Source organism: Ceratotherium simum, chromosome 25 (assembly GCF_057802395.1).
Source record: "Ceratotherium simum simum isolate JZ-2026a chromosome 25, ASM5780239v1, whole genome shotgun sequence".
NCBI classification, from domain to species: Eukaryota; Metazoa; Chordata; class Mammalia; order Perissodactyla; family Rhinocerotidae; genus Ceratotherium; species Ceratotherium simum.
In genome coordinates, this window is record NC_141924.1 from 23,553,271 (window position 1) to 23,571,765 (window position 18,495).

At 36.1% G+C, this 18,495-nt stretch overlaps 1 protein-coding gene across 1 annotated transcript in view; it reads left to right on the plus strand.

Annotated features, from left to right (window-relative positions):
* The window catches only part of LOC106803129 (ankyrin repeat and sterile alpha motif domain-containing protein 1B), a 762,921-nt gene that overhangs the window by 404,848 nt on the left and 339,578 nt on the right, over nt 1–18,495 (plus strand). The window contains exon 11 of the mRNA XM_087449060.1: nt 15,910–16,046. Coding sequence (XP_087305186.1) covers nt 15,910–16,046 — 137 coding nt within the window. The remainder of the gene's footprint in view (nt 1–15,909; nt 16,047–18,495) is intronic.

The window sequence follows — 18,495 nt, forward strand, 5'->3', positions numbered from 1 at the left end:
ATTTGAAGGATATTTTTGCTGGATAGAGTATTCTTGGCTGAAAGTTTTTGTCTTTCAGTATTTTGAATATATCATTCCAGTTTCTCCTAGCCTGTAAAGTTTCTGTTGAGAAATCCGCTGAGAGCCTGATGGGAGTTCCTTTGTACGTTATTTTTTGTTTTTGTCTAGCTGCCCTTAATATTGTTACTTTGTCATTGACTTTGGCCAGCCTTACCACTACATGTCATGGAGTGGGCCTTTGCCTGTTGACGTATTTAGGCGACCTATTGGCTTTGCTTACTGGAATTTCCTGCTCCTTCCCCAGATTTGGGAATTTCTCAGCTATTATTTCCTTGAATAGACTCTCTGTTCCTCTTTCCCTCTCTTCTCCCTCAGGAATACCTATAATTCTTATGTTACATTTCCTGATAGATTGAGATATTTCTCAGAGACTTTTTTCATTTCTTTTTAGTTTTAGTTCTCGCTCCTCTTCCATCTGGAGCATATCTGTATTCCTATCCTCTATAATGCTAATTCTTTCCTCCATTGTCAGCTCTGTTCTTTAAAGATTCCAGATTCTCCTTTATCTCCTCCATTGTGTTCTTCATCTCCATCAGCACTGATTGGTTTTTCTTTACGATCTCCATCTCTTTTGTGAAGCAACTCCTAATCTCATTGAATTGTTGGTGTTGTCTCATATTTCATTGAGTCTTTTTGTGATAGCCATTTTCAAATCTCTATCATTTAGATTATGGATTTCTGTGTCTTCAGGGTTGGTTTCTGGGTGCTTGTCATTTTCTTTCTGGTCTGGTGATTTCATGTACCTTTGCATTGTGGTTCCCATATTGGCTTTGTTTTTCCTTATCCTGGAAATATATGGTTGCAATTTCCACCCGCCGCCACTGTTTGGGTGTAAAGGGCTGTGTAATTGAGCCCCCTGCACTCTGCCTCAGCTGTTTGCTGCGATCCACCAGCCACTTAGTCTGGTCTGGCCGGCTGAGCTACAGTGTCCGCTTGCAGGGAGGTGGGGGGCTCTCTCTTTTGCCTTCTGGGTCCCTGGTGTGGGGGGCTTCTCGCTCGCCCCTTGTTATCTGCTCTCCTGGGGTGCTCAGATGTTGATGGTACCCAGTAGCAGTTCTGAGTCCTCTGTGTGGGAGTTTCCCTCTGGCCGCAAGAGCCCAAAGAGCTACGGTTTGCCCGCAGAGGGCCGCCCCTCCCCCCTCTCTGGGAGCCACGTGGAGAAGGATCGCTGATCTGATGGGGAGGGAGAGGAATTCTCCTTACCTCTCCTCACTTCCTCCAGGGGCCCAGTACATTCCACTCTCAGATGTGTGGCAGTGTGGATCTTTCCAACCTTGCTTTTCACTGTCTAGGATTCTGTTGTTGGTCTGTGACTGTTCCTTTTGTTGTATCTTATTGGAGGAAGAGTTTACAGGAAAGCTCACTCCACCATGACGCTGACGTCACTCTAGGAAAAATATTTTAAAAATAAATATAATCCATTATCTCACCAGCCAGAGATGAGCATTATTAACATTTGGTGTGCTGCCTTCTACGGTTTGTTTTCAATAGGAAAAATATTTTAAAAATAAATATAATCCATTATCTCACCAGCCAGAGATGAGCATTATTAACATTTGGTGTGCTGCCTTCTAGGATTTTTCTTCATGCAGAATTTTACATGGTTAAATTCAAATATGTATCTTATTTTAATCATGGTTGATGCAGAAACTTTCATAAATGTTACAAGAAAGTTGGTTGTGAGGAGCTTGGTGATCACAGCATTGTTACTGCCACTCTGATTTATTAGTATCTGGATACCTTTTTAAAAAATCCTAAAATGATTTTTGAAATGATTTTCCCTTAAAATATGGGACTAAGACTATTTTACTCTTTTACTATTTTAAGTATCTAATCAATTGATATGGTATCTTGCATATGTTTATTGATTTAACACCTAGTACTTAGGTCTGGGGGGATAAAGAAAGTGAGAAAAGGTTCTTGCTTTCAAGGAGCTCACACTCTTTATACCTGCTATTATAATGTGATGAGCTTAATCTTAGGCATAAGGGGAAGTGATGCAGGAACCATCAGAGAATTACTGACTGACAGAGAAGACCTCACTGAGAAGGTAGTATTTGAGCTGGGCCTGGCAGGATATTTAGTGAATTGTCATACAAAGGAAAAAGGACCTACATATCAGAGGAAAAGTAGATGGGTTCTGAGAACTAGTGTTTTTGTGACTGGAGTAGAAGATGAGTAAGGGGCAGTGGGAAAAGATGAGGGAGGGGACAGGTAGTTGAGTGGAAGTTATGATGAGCCCTGTCTACCATGCCGTGGCACTGGGGAGCCAGCAGAGTGAAAAACCGGGAATGCAGTAATCAGACATCTCTTTTGGAAAAATAACAGGAAATATCGCTTTATACATTCTTGAATAGATTCATAAAGAAAGGAGAGATTTCTTTAAGAATAAGCTTCTGATTTTTCAGGGATAAAGATAAATTTGTCTCAGCTCATGACATTTTCTTTAAGGTCAGATTATAATTTACTGTGATGATTAGCTTTGTACAATTAGTTGAATTAATGGGATTAATATTTTTCATATAGCACTCTCATTCCATGTAAAAATTTTTGCACTATCAATTCTAAGGGCATTTGATATAGGGACCACCGAATAGCTTAACAATGGGTTGTAGCAACCGTGAAAGCAGGACGTCATGCTAGTCTATTCTTTTTTTCTTTGTGAGAAAGATCAGCCCTGAGCTAACATCCGTTGCCAGTCGTCCTCTTTTTGCTGAGGAGGATGGGCCCTGGGCTAACATCCGTGCCCATCTTCCTCTACTGTATATGGGATGCCGCCACAGCATGGCTTGACAGGTGGTGTGTCGGTCCATGCCTGGGATCCGAACCTGTGAACCCTGGGCTGCCAAAACAGAGTGCAAGAACTTAACCACAATGCCACCAGGCCGACCCCTTAGTCTATTCTTCTATGTAATTTTTTCTCCAGTTTTACTAAAATGATGAGTTTTTTTTGAGGGGAAGCAGGGATTTCACAGATTATAGAAAAACCTATATTACTCCTTGAATATTTAAGTATATTGGAACATCAATATGTTTCTTGCTCATTAGCAGTACACCAAAGAGTAAGCACTTTAAAGGTTTTGTGTGTGTGTGTACATGTGTGTGTGATATGTTGTTTTATGTCTACCAGTTATTAACTTGTGTACTGACACATTGATCAGTCAGTTCAGAGATGCCAAGCAGTGTTTGAACTGGCAATAGTCCTCATCATAACTCTGCAAATCAGAAATAGGTGTTGAGCATAAGTAATTACAAAAGGACTTCTGGTTGCTGTGAAAGAGGTCTCTTCAGATGTACATACAGGTTATAACACGTTTATCAGAAGCTCTGAGACCTTTTGTGACACCTAATTTTTTCTTTTAAAAAAACAAAACTTCTGGGCTTCTAAAGTTCCAATTATTAGATACTTTTGCACCCATAAATAGATAGACTTTGTAGCTAGTATTTAAGCAATATTTTGTTAACAGCAAAAGAAAATGCTCTTAAGTTTCAAACAAAAATTTTGTATAATGTGTAACAAAAGCATCACTGATTTTACAGGGACACATGAACAATTTACTGAATCTGGAGAGTTTATATAAAAGAATATATATAAGAAAGCAGCCTTTAAAGGAACTTAGTCGTGTTGGAATTAATGGCGTTTGAAAATATCTGTAGGCAATGGGACTGAAGAAAATTCATCTCTGTTTACTGATGCTGTCATCTGGATAGATAGGCTTTTCAATAAGGAAGAAATTAGGGCAATAGTGTGAACATAGAATTATCTCCAGAATAGGAAAAGATGTAAATCTTTGCTTCCAGTTAAGTTTTACTCCTGCTCTGAGTATAAAAGAGAAGGAGAGATGAGTAGGATTAAATAATACTTTGGTTCTCATTTACTTTCTGGGAATCCTGAGACATTTCAATCTGATTTATGAAAGCATGTGAAATGCGATCTTTTTCCAAAGTATGTCTAAACAAATTGTAATTCCATACAATATATTCTCTTATAATATGTGAAATCTGTCATCATGAATATGATGAGTATGATAGCATTACCAAGGAAATATATGTTCAGATAATAATAATAGAGCAAGACTAATTTGTGGCCAAATTTTACACCAAAATACCAGATAACCAAAGTAAATATGGGTTCCTGGCTAATGCAGATTTAAAACAAAACTTTCTTTATATAGGTGGTGATTTCCATCCAGTTTTCCTAGAATTTACTGTCATCTTGAGTAAAAACCATTAATGCCATGAAATACTCTGCACATTTAATTTACACAACCAATATTTTCTCAGATCTATATTGTATGTGTGCCTGTGTGCACACACTTGTTAGTTGTAACACACATCTTGCCATAGGCATGTGAATGAAGTAATCTAGTAAACTATAATCACATGTATGAAAAAATAGGGGAATTGGGGAATTGATAGCTTTCTCAGGTAGGAATTTTGCTTACTAACGAAGGAACCAAGACTTTCCAAAAAGGTCAAAGTTTGACATGAAATCTAAATTTATTTAGACTGAAGTGTAATAGTAATTAAGAGGAAAACCAAACTCCATAACAAAATAAATCATGATGTGATGATCTACCATCCCCATTTTCCTCCTCCTTTCATTTCTGTTAAGAAATGAAAGATATAAAGTCACTCCTACCTTTGAAATCCTCTTTATAATGATTATGCTTTTCTGAGATCAGTGATTGTGAAATGAACAAGAATTTGTAGGCTATTTAATGCCTAATACATTATAATCTCCATGGTTGATATTGCATACCATAATGAGAATAAGACCAATGGTTCATGTCTTTGAATTGTAAGTGCTTGTCTCCAATTTAGGAAATTTTATCAAGATTTCTCTACCTTTCTATGTAAGCTTTTTACAACAGGCATTAATTAAATTAAACTTATTTTATTTGGGCATTTAACTTCTTTGCTAAATTCTGATTATTTGAAAACTTGTTCTTGCCAGTGCTGTGCAAATATATCATAGATAATAAGTAAATGATATGGAACACATTTTTAAAAAATACATGAAATATTGTTTTGTCCATAATACTCTGACTTCAAAAATTGAGTCCTGACCCTTAATAAATGATCCTTCTGTAATGGGTGATGGTGATATAAAGACAAATTAGACACATTATGTCTGCCTTGAGAGGACTCACAGTCTAGTAAAAGAGGAACACACAAATAGATGATAGTCAATGTACAGGTGCACAGGATGCTACAGGACCGTATGGGAAGGGAATTTAACTCACACTTGCACATTCATACTTATTCTTCATTATACTCTTCTCTCCTTCCAGCATCACACTAGGTGTTCCAAGAGAGTCCTCCTTGAGAGGATGATTCTTTACTTGAGACATATCAAGGCCAGAAGGATATTCAAGGCCAAAAAATAGGTATGTGTAAAAAATATGGAGGCTGGAGAGGTAAGAGGGATCAAATCATGAAGAGCCTTATAAAAAAGAGGGGAAAAAAGAGAGCGAACAGAGGAGGACCTGGCAGGAAAGGAGAAGGTAATGAAGAATAAATTTGAATATGTCAATATATATTTATTTACACTCCTTCTGTATTGTAGAAGGGATAGAAAACTTATGCAGTCTAGTATATATTCATGATTGCCTACCTAATATTTATTCTTTGACTTCCCCTACCCTTCTATCCATTTTGTATTCTGTAGCAGAATCCTGATTTTTTAAGTAGACACCCTCTTTTACATGGCCATTCATTTCCAGAGGTTGGTTTCTACCCCACCTTCCAGGGAGCAAGTGCTCACTAGTCTAAGCCAACTCTTGTTAGTGATTGGGTTGGATATCAACATTTGATACAAATCTGACTAATAAGACTCTTAAACAACAATCAAGAAAGAGATGACCTTCTTCATTTTGATATTATCATATCTGATATGATGCTGGAAGCTGCTGAGTCATCTTGTGTCCAGCCTGGGGGTGAAGCATCACACAGAAGAGACCACAGCCAAGAGAGCCACAGAAAAGAGGAGCCAGAGCACTTGCATTCAGCACCTGGAGCCACCCTGATCCTAGACTCCCTGTTAGGTGGAATCAATCATCAGTGTCCTCATTGCTTAAGCTAATTAAAGGAAATTTTTATGTTAATTGCAGCTTAATTACTGGATCAACTAATGAGGAAATATAAAATCCAGCTTCTTAAAATTTAGAAGGCAAGATAAAAAAAAGGGAAAGTAGGGTAGGGACATGAAATGAAGCCTGGATAAACTGATATCATAGGTATATATGCTTCCATTTGTGTAAGAAAATGATATATGTATGATACACATACACACACACAAATGCATATGATTTTCCAATCTTTCCATATGAATTCCTATAAGAACTCACAAAAAAAATGGAGCAGGGTATGGTTTCTTATGATGGAATCAGGCTCATTTATCATAGTATACCATTTTATGCTATTTGAATATTTAACCATGTGAATATTTTGTTTCCACATTAATTAAATCAAAACAAAACCAGAAGATTGTATGTCAACCATTCATTCCTATGTAACATTTTAAGCAAAGGTTGAGAAAAAAGTTTATGCATTTATTTGTATTTTCTTTTGTGTAGTGCCTATTGGTTTTTGGTCCATTTTTCTATTGCAGTGTTTTTTTTTACCACATGAAATGATTTGTAAGACCGTATCAAATCATTCGATAACACTAATTTATAGCAGTTGAATGGCTTTTCTTTCTCAGTGATTAGTACATGATTGTTGAAAAAAATTGCAAAAGAGACCATGGAAAACAGTTAGACTGAGGTCAATCCAGGATGGATTCGCAAGGCAGCAGACTTTGAGATGGAAATTGGCGTACAGGAGATCAATTAAAAATGTTCTTGGAAGCAATGAATGTGGAAAGGAAGCAGGATAGGGCAGAAGGAGATGTTAGCCTGCAAGGTATTCTCAATATAGGCCTCCAAAGACTCCCCAAGGAACTCAGAAACTGGAATAGTCCTTTAAAATCATCCCAAGTTGGTGACCAGGCAGGGCCTTTATAGTCTTCTGTTAAGCAGACATTGGAAGAAGGCTGCTCCTGGAGGGGGTGTGACCTTGGGTCAGGTGGTTCTCTTCAGCTAAGGGAATTTCCAAAGTGGGCTGACAAGTCAAGACTGTCTGCCAGCAACACTTCAAACAGCTAGGGGACTAAATCTTTCATATCTGAAGGGGAATCTGGGTGGCACATTAAGGTGTCAACTTAATACCTTACTTAATAGCAAATAGGATGAGGGTTTTGCTCAGAGTGTGTGGTAAAATGACAAGAGGAATGGATGTAGTAATTGGCAAGAGAATTATTAAATGATGGACCATTATGTCTAAGCTGAATAAGTAAACAAGTGAAGATAGAAAGGGTTGATAGATTGAATGAAATTATGTGGATAAACGGATTAAAAGTCTCAGTGGAACAAGAGGTATAGCATGAGTATGGGAAATGAGAGAGTGAAAATGATTGGATATTGTGTCTATGGAATAGGTTCTTAGAGATTAAGATGCCCTTATGAAGCGGTTGCTGTTCTTAATGAAGTACATGGGTTAACCTTAGACATGGCAACCTGAATAGAATTAAGGCAAAGATCACATGAGTAGAAATCAGAACACTCTGAGGCTTAGGTGATTGCTTGAACATCTACAAGGAAACTGAAGGTTCCAAGGTGATGACTGGCTGGGGGTGGAAAGCAAGGTTGGGAAACATGTATAAGGCTTTGAGGAATAAAAGAGAGTAAATAGAAGTACAATAAGCTATATATATGAGTCAGCACAGACTATAGCAGAATCTGATGATATTAGACTCATTTTTACATGAATGTGAAAGAATCCTGGAATTTAGGCCTGTGGTGTGGAAGAATAAATGTCATTTTCACCTCCAACTACTATGATATTTTCATTTTAGCAAGTTCATTCTCTAACTTCTCTTAATGGGAAGTCATTGCCTGCTTAGGAGGGGTTCAGACCTTGCAAGATAGTGCTAGAGTGTGTCTTAGCTTGGTGTAAATACCATTTTGGAATGAGCAGAAAGATATGGGAGATAAATACTAGGAACCACTGACAGTAAAACCATAAAAAAAAATTTGTTGTCAAGACCAAAGGGAAAGCCTGAGACCCTAATTGGGGCTCAAGGCACTAGATCCTGGAGAACAAAAATCTGTGTGAGAATTGAAGCACAAATATACTAGCAAAACAAGAGAATCCATGAATTGCCAGTGTAAGGCCAAATATTTTACTTCTTTAATTTTTTTTTTCAACTTTCTTCATTAGCTTACACTTCAGTCTGTAAAAGTCAACCTTGGGAGGGGACCCATCTCATCTGGCCTCCCTCTGTCTCTCATTTTCTTTACTATGCATTGCCCCAGGAATCTATTCCATCTTGCTAGTCAAGGCCAAGGAATTGTCATTCTTGGCACCATCCTGGGAGGAGGATGGTGAAACTCTACTGTCAGTGACTGCCCGAATTCCTCTTAAATCTTTGAGCTTCTTCAGAGTAGAGAATCTATAAGATATACAAGACTTTCTTCTACTAATATTGCTCACAAATTAAAAGACCCTCTCCCTGCCATGGGTGAAGAAGGGGGAGGAACTGGAATGAGTGGTTAAGGGAATAGAGAATACTGTCCCACCACATGGGGCTACTTTACTTAGTTGTACTGAGACCTTGGACTCTTTGATGTCTTCTCAGCCCTAGAGTTGTTGGCTCTTTAGAAGAACTTCTCTGGTGTAGATACAACCAAAGGTCTTTACAGATTGGAGTTGTTCAAACGTTGAATGAAGGCTTGAAGTTGCTGCTCAATCATTCTGCCTCTCAGCACGCAAATGTGGCTTCTCCCATGTAGAGAATTTTAAACTGACTATAGCTTTGTAGCCTGTTCTTTTTATAGATAAAAGTGTTGTTTGACCATAGCCTCAAGGAAAACAATTTTAGAAATGTAATGTTGCTAACTTTTTTTTTAAATAGAAAAATTCAGTCTTTTACAAAGTCAGTTTTGTTTTCTCTTCTTTTCGTACACCCTTCTGTCTTTTATCTTAATACTTTATCTTGCAAACATCATCTCCATTCACTTTCCACATGTATCCTGTGCTCCAGCCAGGCTGAGCTATTTATAGTTCCTCAAAGGCATAACCTCTTTCACGCTTCTGCCCCATTGCATATTCTATTTTCTTTGTTTGGAATGCTTCTCCCTCCTTGAGTGCTTGATGGCACTCATCCTTCAAGGCTCTGATTAAATCTTTCTTCTTTGCTTTCTCTTTTTACCCATAACCTAACTCCCCACCCTGGTCCCCTTAGTTAGTGGCTCACTCTCCTGTGCTCTCATAGTACCTGATATGTAGTGTAACTAAAGCAGTTTTGTAATTCTATATTTGCCTTTCTATATTTTCCATTAAATAGTCAGCAATTTTAAAACAAAGCTGAGAATCTGTTTACCGTTGTAGCCCAAACATCTAACATGTTGGCCATATTATAAATGTTAGCCAAACATCTAACATGTTAGTTATCTATTGCTGCATAGCAAATTACCCCAAACCTTGTGGCTGAAAACAACACATATTTATTATCTCATAGCTTCTGTGGGTTAGGAATCCAGTGGGGGCGTAGGTGGATGGTTCTGGCTCAGGGTCTCTCTGGGTTGCAGTCAAGCTGTTGGCTAGAACTGCAGTCATTTCTGCTTGACTGGGCCTGAAGGATCCACTTCCAAGCTGATTCATGTGGTTGTTGACAAGTTTCAGTTCAGGGTGGGCTGTTGAACTGAGGGCTTCAGTCCCTCGCCATGCCATATGGGCTTCTCCAAAAGGCTGTCCACAATGTGGTTATGTGCTTTCCTCAGTGCAAAAGATCTGAGAGAAGGAGAGCACGAGAACACACCCAAGACAGAAGCCACAGTCTGTTTATAACCTAATCCCAGAAGTGACGTCTCTTCACTTCTATATTTATTTGTTTAGAAGCTCGTCAACAAGTTCAACTCACACTCTAGGAGTGAGAATTTAACAAAAGCATGACTACCATGAGGCAGGGATCAATCAGGACCATCTTAGAAGCTGCCTACCACACATTTTATCTGGTAAAGTAGCTACTTGATCAGATGATTGAATATGTAAAGCTGTTGTTGGTGATAGTAATGAAGGTTCAAGTGTTTCAGTTTTCAGTATATTTAAAGGAATTGCTAATTCTTAAGAAACTATTGCTAGGAGAAAATAGAATACATTAAATATTTGGAATATCAAATAATTCTCTAAAACAATTGTTACGTATTAACTTCAACTGATACACAGTGAGCACTTTCTCACTGAAGATATTGAAACAGAAGATATTTGGACTATTTTACTTATGATTTTTATACTGTCTCTCACAGAAATGATGGTCATGGACCATTACTAAAACAAAGTTACTTTAGAATCAAAGATTCAATTGGTCTTATTCATTTATTTATCCATCCAATGAGCATTTGTTGAACACTTATTGTCTACAAGGCACTGCCCTTGGATTAGATGTAATGTTATTTTTTTATACAAATGATAAATACATTTCTACTTGCATAATGAAAACCTTAGTTTTTAATTACATAGTGAGAAGAATATTCATATATAATATGGGGGGGAAAAGTAAATGTATAATATAACATTTTAGGTTTCTCCATAAGAGGGAAAACATTTCCGTGGGAAGTACTTACGGCAGGGGTCCACAAACTATGGCCTACAAACTAAATCTGGTCCACGCTTGTTTTTGTATATAAAGTTTTCTTAGAATACAGCCACACCATTTGCCTACATATTGTCTACCCCTGCTTTTGTGTTATAACAGCGAAGTTGAGTAGTTATGAAAGAGACCATATAGCCTACAGAGCTTAAGATATGTACTATCCGGCCTTTTGCAGAAAAAGTTTGCCAATCCCTAACTTAAGGTCAACAATTAAAAATTGAACTTCATGAATTGGTAGATGAATAATTATTAAATACTTACTTGATGATTACTTAGTGTTGTATTCAAGACTTTCCAGAATAACACCTCAAGCCACCTATCTAGTTATATTTATTATTATTATATGTATATATGTATGATGATAATAACAACACCTACTTTTATTGAACTCTTACTATGTGCCAGGCAATATGTTAAACACACACATTCATACACACATACCTCATTTTTCTTTACAACAACACTATAAGAAAAGCTGTTTCACAGGTGAGGAAACTGAGGTTAAATATGCCAGGATTTCAGTTTAGGTTTGTCTGATACCACAGCCCAAATTTGTTGTAGATGGCCCCTCCATTCCTTAGTGTTTCCACCATGAATATTATATTCTATTCAAACTGAACTCTTCCTTATTCCACAAATGTGCCTAATTCTTTCTCATCTCTCTACCTTTTGCTCATCCTACTTTCAACTTTTGGAATGTTCTTCCCACTCATTTCTTCATGTCTAAATTTTACTAACCTGTCAGAGACCTGCTTAATCATCACCTCTTCCCTGACACTTTTCCTGAATCCCCAGCTAGAAGTAATCTCAGTCCTATTTGTCAGCTACATAGCAACTAGCATGGTCTCTGGTGTACTTTAACTGTTAATGCTAGAGAATGATGTTAAAATTCTACACTGTGACATTGCACATGAATTATTTTGTATTCATAGAATACTTTTCTTCTAAAAGCTCAAGTAAACTGGAAGGTGTTTTTTTCTAAGCTTGTTATTGTAGAGGAAACTGACAGTCATAATGCATAATCTAATGCGTAGTAAGGGAATCTGACTAAAAGATGTCTTTTATTTCAATCTGACATTGCAAGTGAATTCAGTAATTTTCTCTAAGCAGTTTTTACACACCTCATTTCCTTTTCATCAGCAATGTTTTGTAGCTGCAGGTGTGAAATGTAGGTTGACCATGTAAAACTACCTTGGACAAAGGCTGTCATTTTACAAAATCCACTGGATAATTGCTATTTTTTTAATAATATATAATAAAGGATATTTTAGGAATAAATCAGTTTCCTCAGACTCTTATGCATGTTCCAGAATATGCTTCTCATTTGGATTTTCTCCAAAAGGACCACAGAATTATAAAAGCCAGATCACCTTTCTCCATGTAATTAAGGGCACTTGTGATGGTTGCCATTGACACACAGTTTTGCTTTATTCACTTTATTTCACTTAGTGTTTTTAAAAGATTGCATTGAGCTAAGAGCTATGTAGGGGATAAGGGAACTGTAAGTCTCTGTGAAAATATAACCTAGTCTGGAAGAGATAATGAACAATGCAAGGTAGTATAAAATCAAATTATCTGTGTAATGGTGCAGATCATGGATTCAGAAGATGGAGACACTTATAGTCTTTTCTAAATAATTTAGTACTTGATTACCCTCTATCTTTTACTAGGTATTAAATTACTTATAAGAAATATTCAAGAAGCTTTTGCTTTACGGTCTGCATGGACTACCTAGCAGTTTTTCTGGCTTTGATACAAAGGCAGTCAACAGGGCCAGCTCTTGCAGTGAATCATTCCTGAAGAGATCATCTCTTATTCCTGGAATTAAATTCTGTCTTGACCAATTTGTGTTACTAGGTAAAAGATGCTGGTCTCAAATCCCACCCAAGTACCCACAGTCATTACTCTAGATATGTTATCTACAAAGCGTTACTATTTATCTTTTTGCTTTTCACTCTGGATTTTCTTTTCCATATTTTACTGTAGTTTAGTTCTGATGATATTTGGTTTGATAGGGAAACTAGAACTTTAGTTCTGATGATATTTGGTTTGATAGGGAAAAAGAAAATTCAAATTTATTAAACCTATACTATGTGTATGATAATGTGCTAGTTATTTTTCATATGTATTCTCTCAATTTTCTGCACACATAAACCCTACAAGATAGTTACTTATCATCCTTATTTTTAAAGTTAAGGAATCTGAAATCCAGAGAGGTTTAATAAATTGTCTAACATTGAACAGGCAAGTTTTTCACAGACTTCAGCATCTGGTATTAGAATGCAAGTTTGCATGCTTTTTTGAATTAACAGTTACTAAAAGACAAAGTGTTATGTTTAATGTTATATGTCTTGTTCTAACAAAAGTTCAAAAAGTTCAGTAACAAAAGTAGCACCGAATTGAAGATGAGACAGACAATAGAACAGATACCATGAGTGAGAACCAGAGACATGGAAATAGATCCATTGAGACTTCAGATATTAGAATTATCAGACACAGATTTAAAAAAACCAAACAACTGTACTTGCCACTTTCCAATAAATGAAATAAGCTTGAAAATGTTGTTAGGGAACTGAAAAATGCCAAATGGTGACGTAGTGTATTTGAAAAAGAACCAAATAGAAATTTTAGAGCTGAAAAGTATAATTGGAATTAAGAAAATGGTTTGATAGCAAACTAGAAGCAGCTGAAGAAAGAGCCAATAAACTGGAAAATGAATATAAGAAATGATTCAGAATGCAACACAGAGAGACAACAATGAAAAGTACAAAAGAGAGAATAAATGATAAATGACAAGAATAAAGTCTGTCTAACATTATTTCATTGGAATCCAATGAACATTAGCTATTATTATTACTATGTCACTCCCTGCTTAAATATTTTCAATATTTCTCATTGCCTACAGAATTAAGTATCAACATATGTTAATAAACTTCCTTTTACTCATCTAAATTCATCTCCAACTTCTTCAAAACATAAAATAACAGCTTCATCTGTGCTCTTTCTACCTTCATGCCCGTATGTTTTATGTTCTGTTCCAGCTTTCTTGCCTGAAAATTGAAGCCTTTCACAACCATCTTCCTTCCCAGCCACAGTCTGATTGCTCCCCCTTCTGCTTTTTCATCATGCTTCATTTATCTGTTATCAGTTTTCAAGTTATATTGCATTATAATTTGTTTGCATGTCTGATGCCACATTTGATTGTATACTTCTCAAGGGCAGAAAGTTTTAAAAACTTTAATAGAATTTATTTTTTAGAGCAGTTTTAGATTCACAGCAAAATTGAACAGAAGGTACAGAAAGCTCCCATATACCTCTTTCCCCTCTACAAGCACAGCCTCCCCCACTATCCTCTGTGCTCCACCCTTCATCACTCCCTACCCACTAATCCCTGATAGAGGTTCTTTTTAATTTAATCTTAGAACATAACATAATTCCTGACACATAGTTGCCCCCAAATAAATGTTTTTATATATATGGTTGAATGAATGAAGGAAGGAACCACTTGGAGAGAATCAGGGCATCTTGTCATTGTCTCGTTGACTGATATTTTGTTTCTGTTTTAATATTTACTCATATTATTCTATCCTACTCAGAAGACCATCCCTACAAACTATTGTCTTTCAGAACCCTGCCTATTCTTGAGATGCTATTTCAAATCCCACCTTATCTACTAAGCCAGAGTCAAAGAGTGAGCTCTGGACATTTTTAAGATTTATTTTATTTTATGTTTTATTTGTATTTATTTATTTTATTTTTTTATTGCTGTAACATTGGTTTATAACGTTGTATAAATTTCAGGTGTACATCATTATACTTCTGTTTCTGCATAGATTACATCATGTTCTCATGTTCACCACCCAAACAAACACTAATTAAAATCCATCACCACACACACGTGCCTAATCATCCCTTTCACCCTCCTCCCTCCCCTCTTCCCCTGTGGTTAAGATTTATTTTATAAATGATCTATTTAATTCAACATGTCACACTTGTGTTTTTTGTTTCATGAGTCTATTTCTGGATTTCCTGAATTATATTTTTATGTGGTGGGTAGAGTTTTCATCCCCTTGCTTTTTATGAGCAACAGCTGCCTTCATAAATCATTGCTTTTCGCTTGGGATTGTAGACAAGGACCAGGGAAGAGAGAACTTTGCTGGTCTATAAACAATTCACAGTCTCAGTCATTTTTGCATCAATTCAACTATCTAGGAGAGAAAATTATTGGGAACTAATTAAAAACATAACAGGGAAGTAAATTTTTTGCAGATTTGAGCTTGCAACAGTTTCCATAAAAAGCTATGTAGAGGATTGCCAAATTGTTGTTAAAATAATATAACTTTTTATGTGCTAGCAGGAGTTATTTATGGAACATTTTCCATCCTTTTCTAAGTAATTTAAACATACCAAAACTGCATCTTTGACGTTATTTTGTTTTGATATAAATTTAAGAAGAAAATGTTACACATGTCACTGATTTTAAAGTCATCACTTTCTTTATTTCTCCTCCCTAATACTGAACATAATGGAAGATTAATTTAGATTTTTGAAATTTCATTCATTTAGTTTTGACCATATAGGAGGATATATTTATCTGGGGTTGATAGTTTTATGTTTGTCTACATTATAAAACCATTTTGCAAAAATATCAGTTTTTCATCAAGGTTAATTCACTGGGATGCTTTTCTATAGTTTGAGGGATTTCTGGGAAAAGTGCTTTAAGGAGGCTTGAGTTTGGGTTTTATGAATCACAGAGATATGAAACTTCTACTTTAATAAAGATCAATAGCCATTTGAAAGATTATGGAGAAAACTTAGCCCAATCATATTCTTTTAGTTAAGGTAAGATTTTGTCGTTCATATAATAGTGGCAGTCTTAACAGCTATGCTGGATGATCTATCACTATGAATTGAATAATAACACTCTTCCTTCTTGGAATACTACAGGGGGTGAAATTTACCATTCTAAAAGAAAACAAGGCAGTCAATAAACATTATCTTTAAAATATACTGCTGAGCATATTCCTCATTATGATCTTGTGATTGATACCAATTTTAAGTTGAAATCTCAATTCATGTTCACTAAAGTAATTTCAAGTCTTAAAAGGTAAACTGAGTGATTAGGTTCATGGCAGTTCTATTTTTATTCACAGATAATGCCTCTGAGGTAGGAATTACTGCTCCAGGAACTAGTAACCATAGAAACAGCTCAACAGGCCCAACTCCTGACTGCTCGCCTCCATCCCCCGACACTGCCCTCAAAAATATTGTAAAAGTTATTCGACCCCAGGTAAGTGCCCAAAATGACATCATCTGCACTATCATGCATTTTGTTTTTGAATCAGTGCATGCACAACTGATATTGCAATGCCTGGACTATGTTATGTTACGTAAATGGATTTTTAGGTTAAAAGAAAGGACTTGGAAGAAGATGTTTCCTTCCCTTGGAGTTGATGATAGACATTGAAATCTGTATTAGCTTTTGGAAAAATGAATTTGTATGTTACTTGAAAAAAAACAAGTGAAGCATAGAAAAATGGCTATTTCACATCATTTTCCTCTCACAACATTTTAATAATTATGCTCCAATTATTGAGCTGTTACATGTTTTCTGGTGTTTCCTGCTCCTTTTGTCTTCATTTCTCTGGACATGCTGCATTATTTGTGATCACTTCTCTATCCTTCAACCCCAGTTGTTTTTATATATTTTCTTTAAATTCTCTATTCACTGTGATTTCTAACTGATTTTGTCTGTGTTTGATATTGCACCTCTCATTGCTCCTTATTTTCCTCCAGAGCTCATTTCTCTCTACCTAGTCTCTCTTTACCCTTCTTTTTTTTTTTTTTTTTTTTTTTTTTTTCCATTTCTGTCACTTTTCTGTATTGGTTTCTTCCTCTTCCCTCTTCTCTTTCAGTTGGATTTCCCAGTAGGCGGTTTGCAGGCAAGCTTTAGACATATCCTTGGGACAAGCTGTTCTGTGATATTTCATTGAAAATAGCACTTATAAAGCTGTTTGCATTATATTTTTGTCAACAGATGGACTCAGAACATGGAATTGGTGGTGTTCTCAACCTGGCTCACTCTGAATGGGCCTCATAAAATCCAAGAGAGGAGGACTTAGGATCCAATCAATGCCATTCACCATCTACTTAAATATAGAGTATGAACAAATCCTTTGAGGCAATTTGTAGGACAAATGTGTCTTTTTAAGACTATTTTGGTCTAAATGAGCAATGATTTGCTTAATATTTCACCTTCTTTACTGTAACTTATTTTGGATTATTTTTATTATAATCATATTCATCAATAAAATGGCATTTCAACTTTATGTATCCACTACAGTTTATAGAATACTTTCATATAAATTGTTTCATTTAAACTTCATCAGTTTCAAGGGAATGTATATTCTAGTGTTATGGATAAGGATATTGGCGCTCCAAAGGGGCAAGGTTGTGCAACTGAATCGAACTTCCTTTCCTTTCTTTAGTATAATAGTTGTCTCCTCCAGTCCTGCTCAGAGGTTAGAAAAATCCTCATGAAGTTGTATAACATCTTTATGAGGATGGAACTCACAGGTTCGTTTAGGCACAGATAACATTTCACACAGTGTCCTAACATGGGGAGGTGGAAAATCCCTTCTTCCTTTTCAGGGAAATTTGATCTAGTCCATTTGCTTCAAGAAATAAACCTCACTAAACCCAGGTTTAGATGCTAAATGTCACATTTATTATCATTGATTCTCTCATTATTTTAAGGTGTTTCTGGTGTTTTTGTGCAGCTATTACATTTCCAGCATTTTTAACTATTTAGTTAGGAGATTATCCTATGTATAAGTTAATAAAATCCATTACTAAACATATTTATTTTTATACCAACATAAATTGTTTAAAGTAAATGCATTTGGTCATTCAGTGAATGAAAAACAGATTCCTTTCTGCATATCTGTAATCTAATCAACTCTAAGGGATCTAACTCCATAAATCCTTCTTTGCATGTTCTATTTTATTTTGGTTTATTTTGGTAAACTTTGAAGAAAACTAGAGGTAGTATTAAAGCCAGAAATTCCATCTTGACTCCCTTCCTTGGTTCTGTCTGTTTTTAAGTGTTTATGAAAGTAACTGACTCCACCTTCCTTTTTTAGATTTTATAATGATGATTTAGGAAGGAAAAAATGAAGTGAGAAAGTCAGGAAACTAAGTATGATGGTATTTAAATTAGAACCACTGCAGCCTGTAAGTATATATGTAATAGAACAATGACAGTTAAGGTATAATTGGAAAAGAATATAACCTCATTTGGGCTACTCTTCCTTTTACCTCAGAACCTTTGGTGCATTACTTATTTCATTTTATGAGTTCTGATCTCCTGGGGCTCCTCATTCATTGTGGAGAGCAGGGAATAGAAAATTCAAGTGGAAGTAACTATGAGGGAGTATTGGAGTAGGACATATGATTTCAGGAAAGGGTTTGGAGACTAGAGGGTATGGGTGGGGGACAGCAAGATGAATAGACGAGGGACTCTGTGGTGTGTTCTGACAAGTCACAGGTGTGTCAGGGATGGAACAATGTCAAGAGCTAACTGGTCCAAAGAAAAGATTATTGGTTAGCTTGTATAAGTGCCTATATTTTGATCAAAAGTTTAATCCTCTAAAGTGTTTGCTAATTCTGGCTTTCTGTCTGGAAATGCAAGAAATGTGAAGTTAGACTGACTTGTGGGTATTCAAACTTTTTTTTCGTTT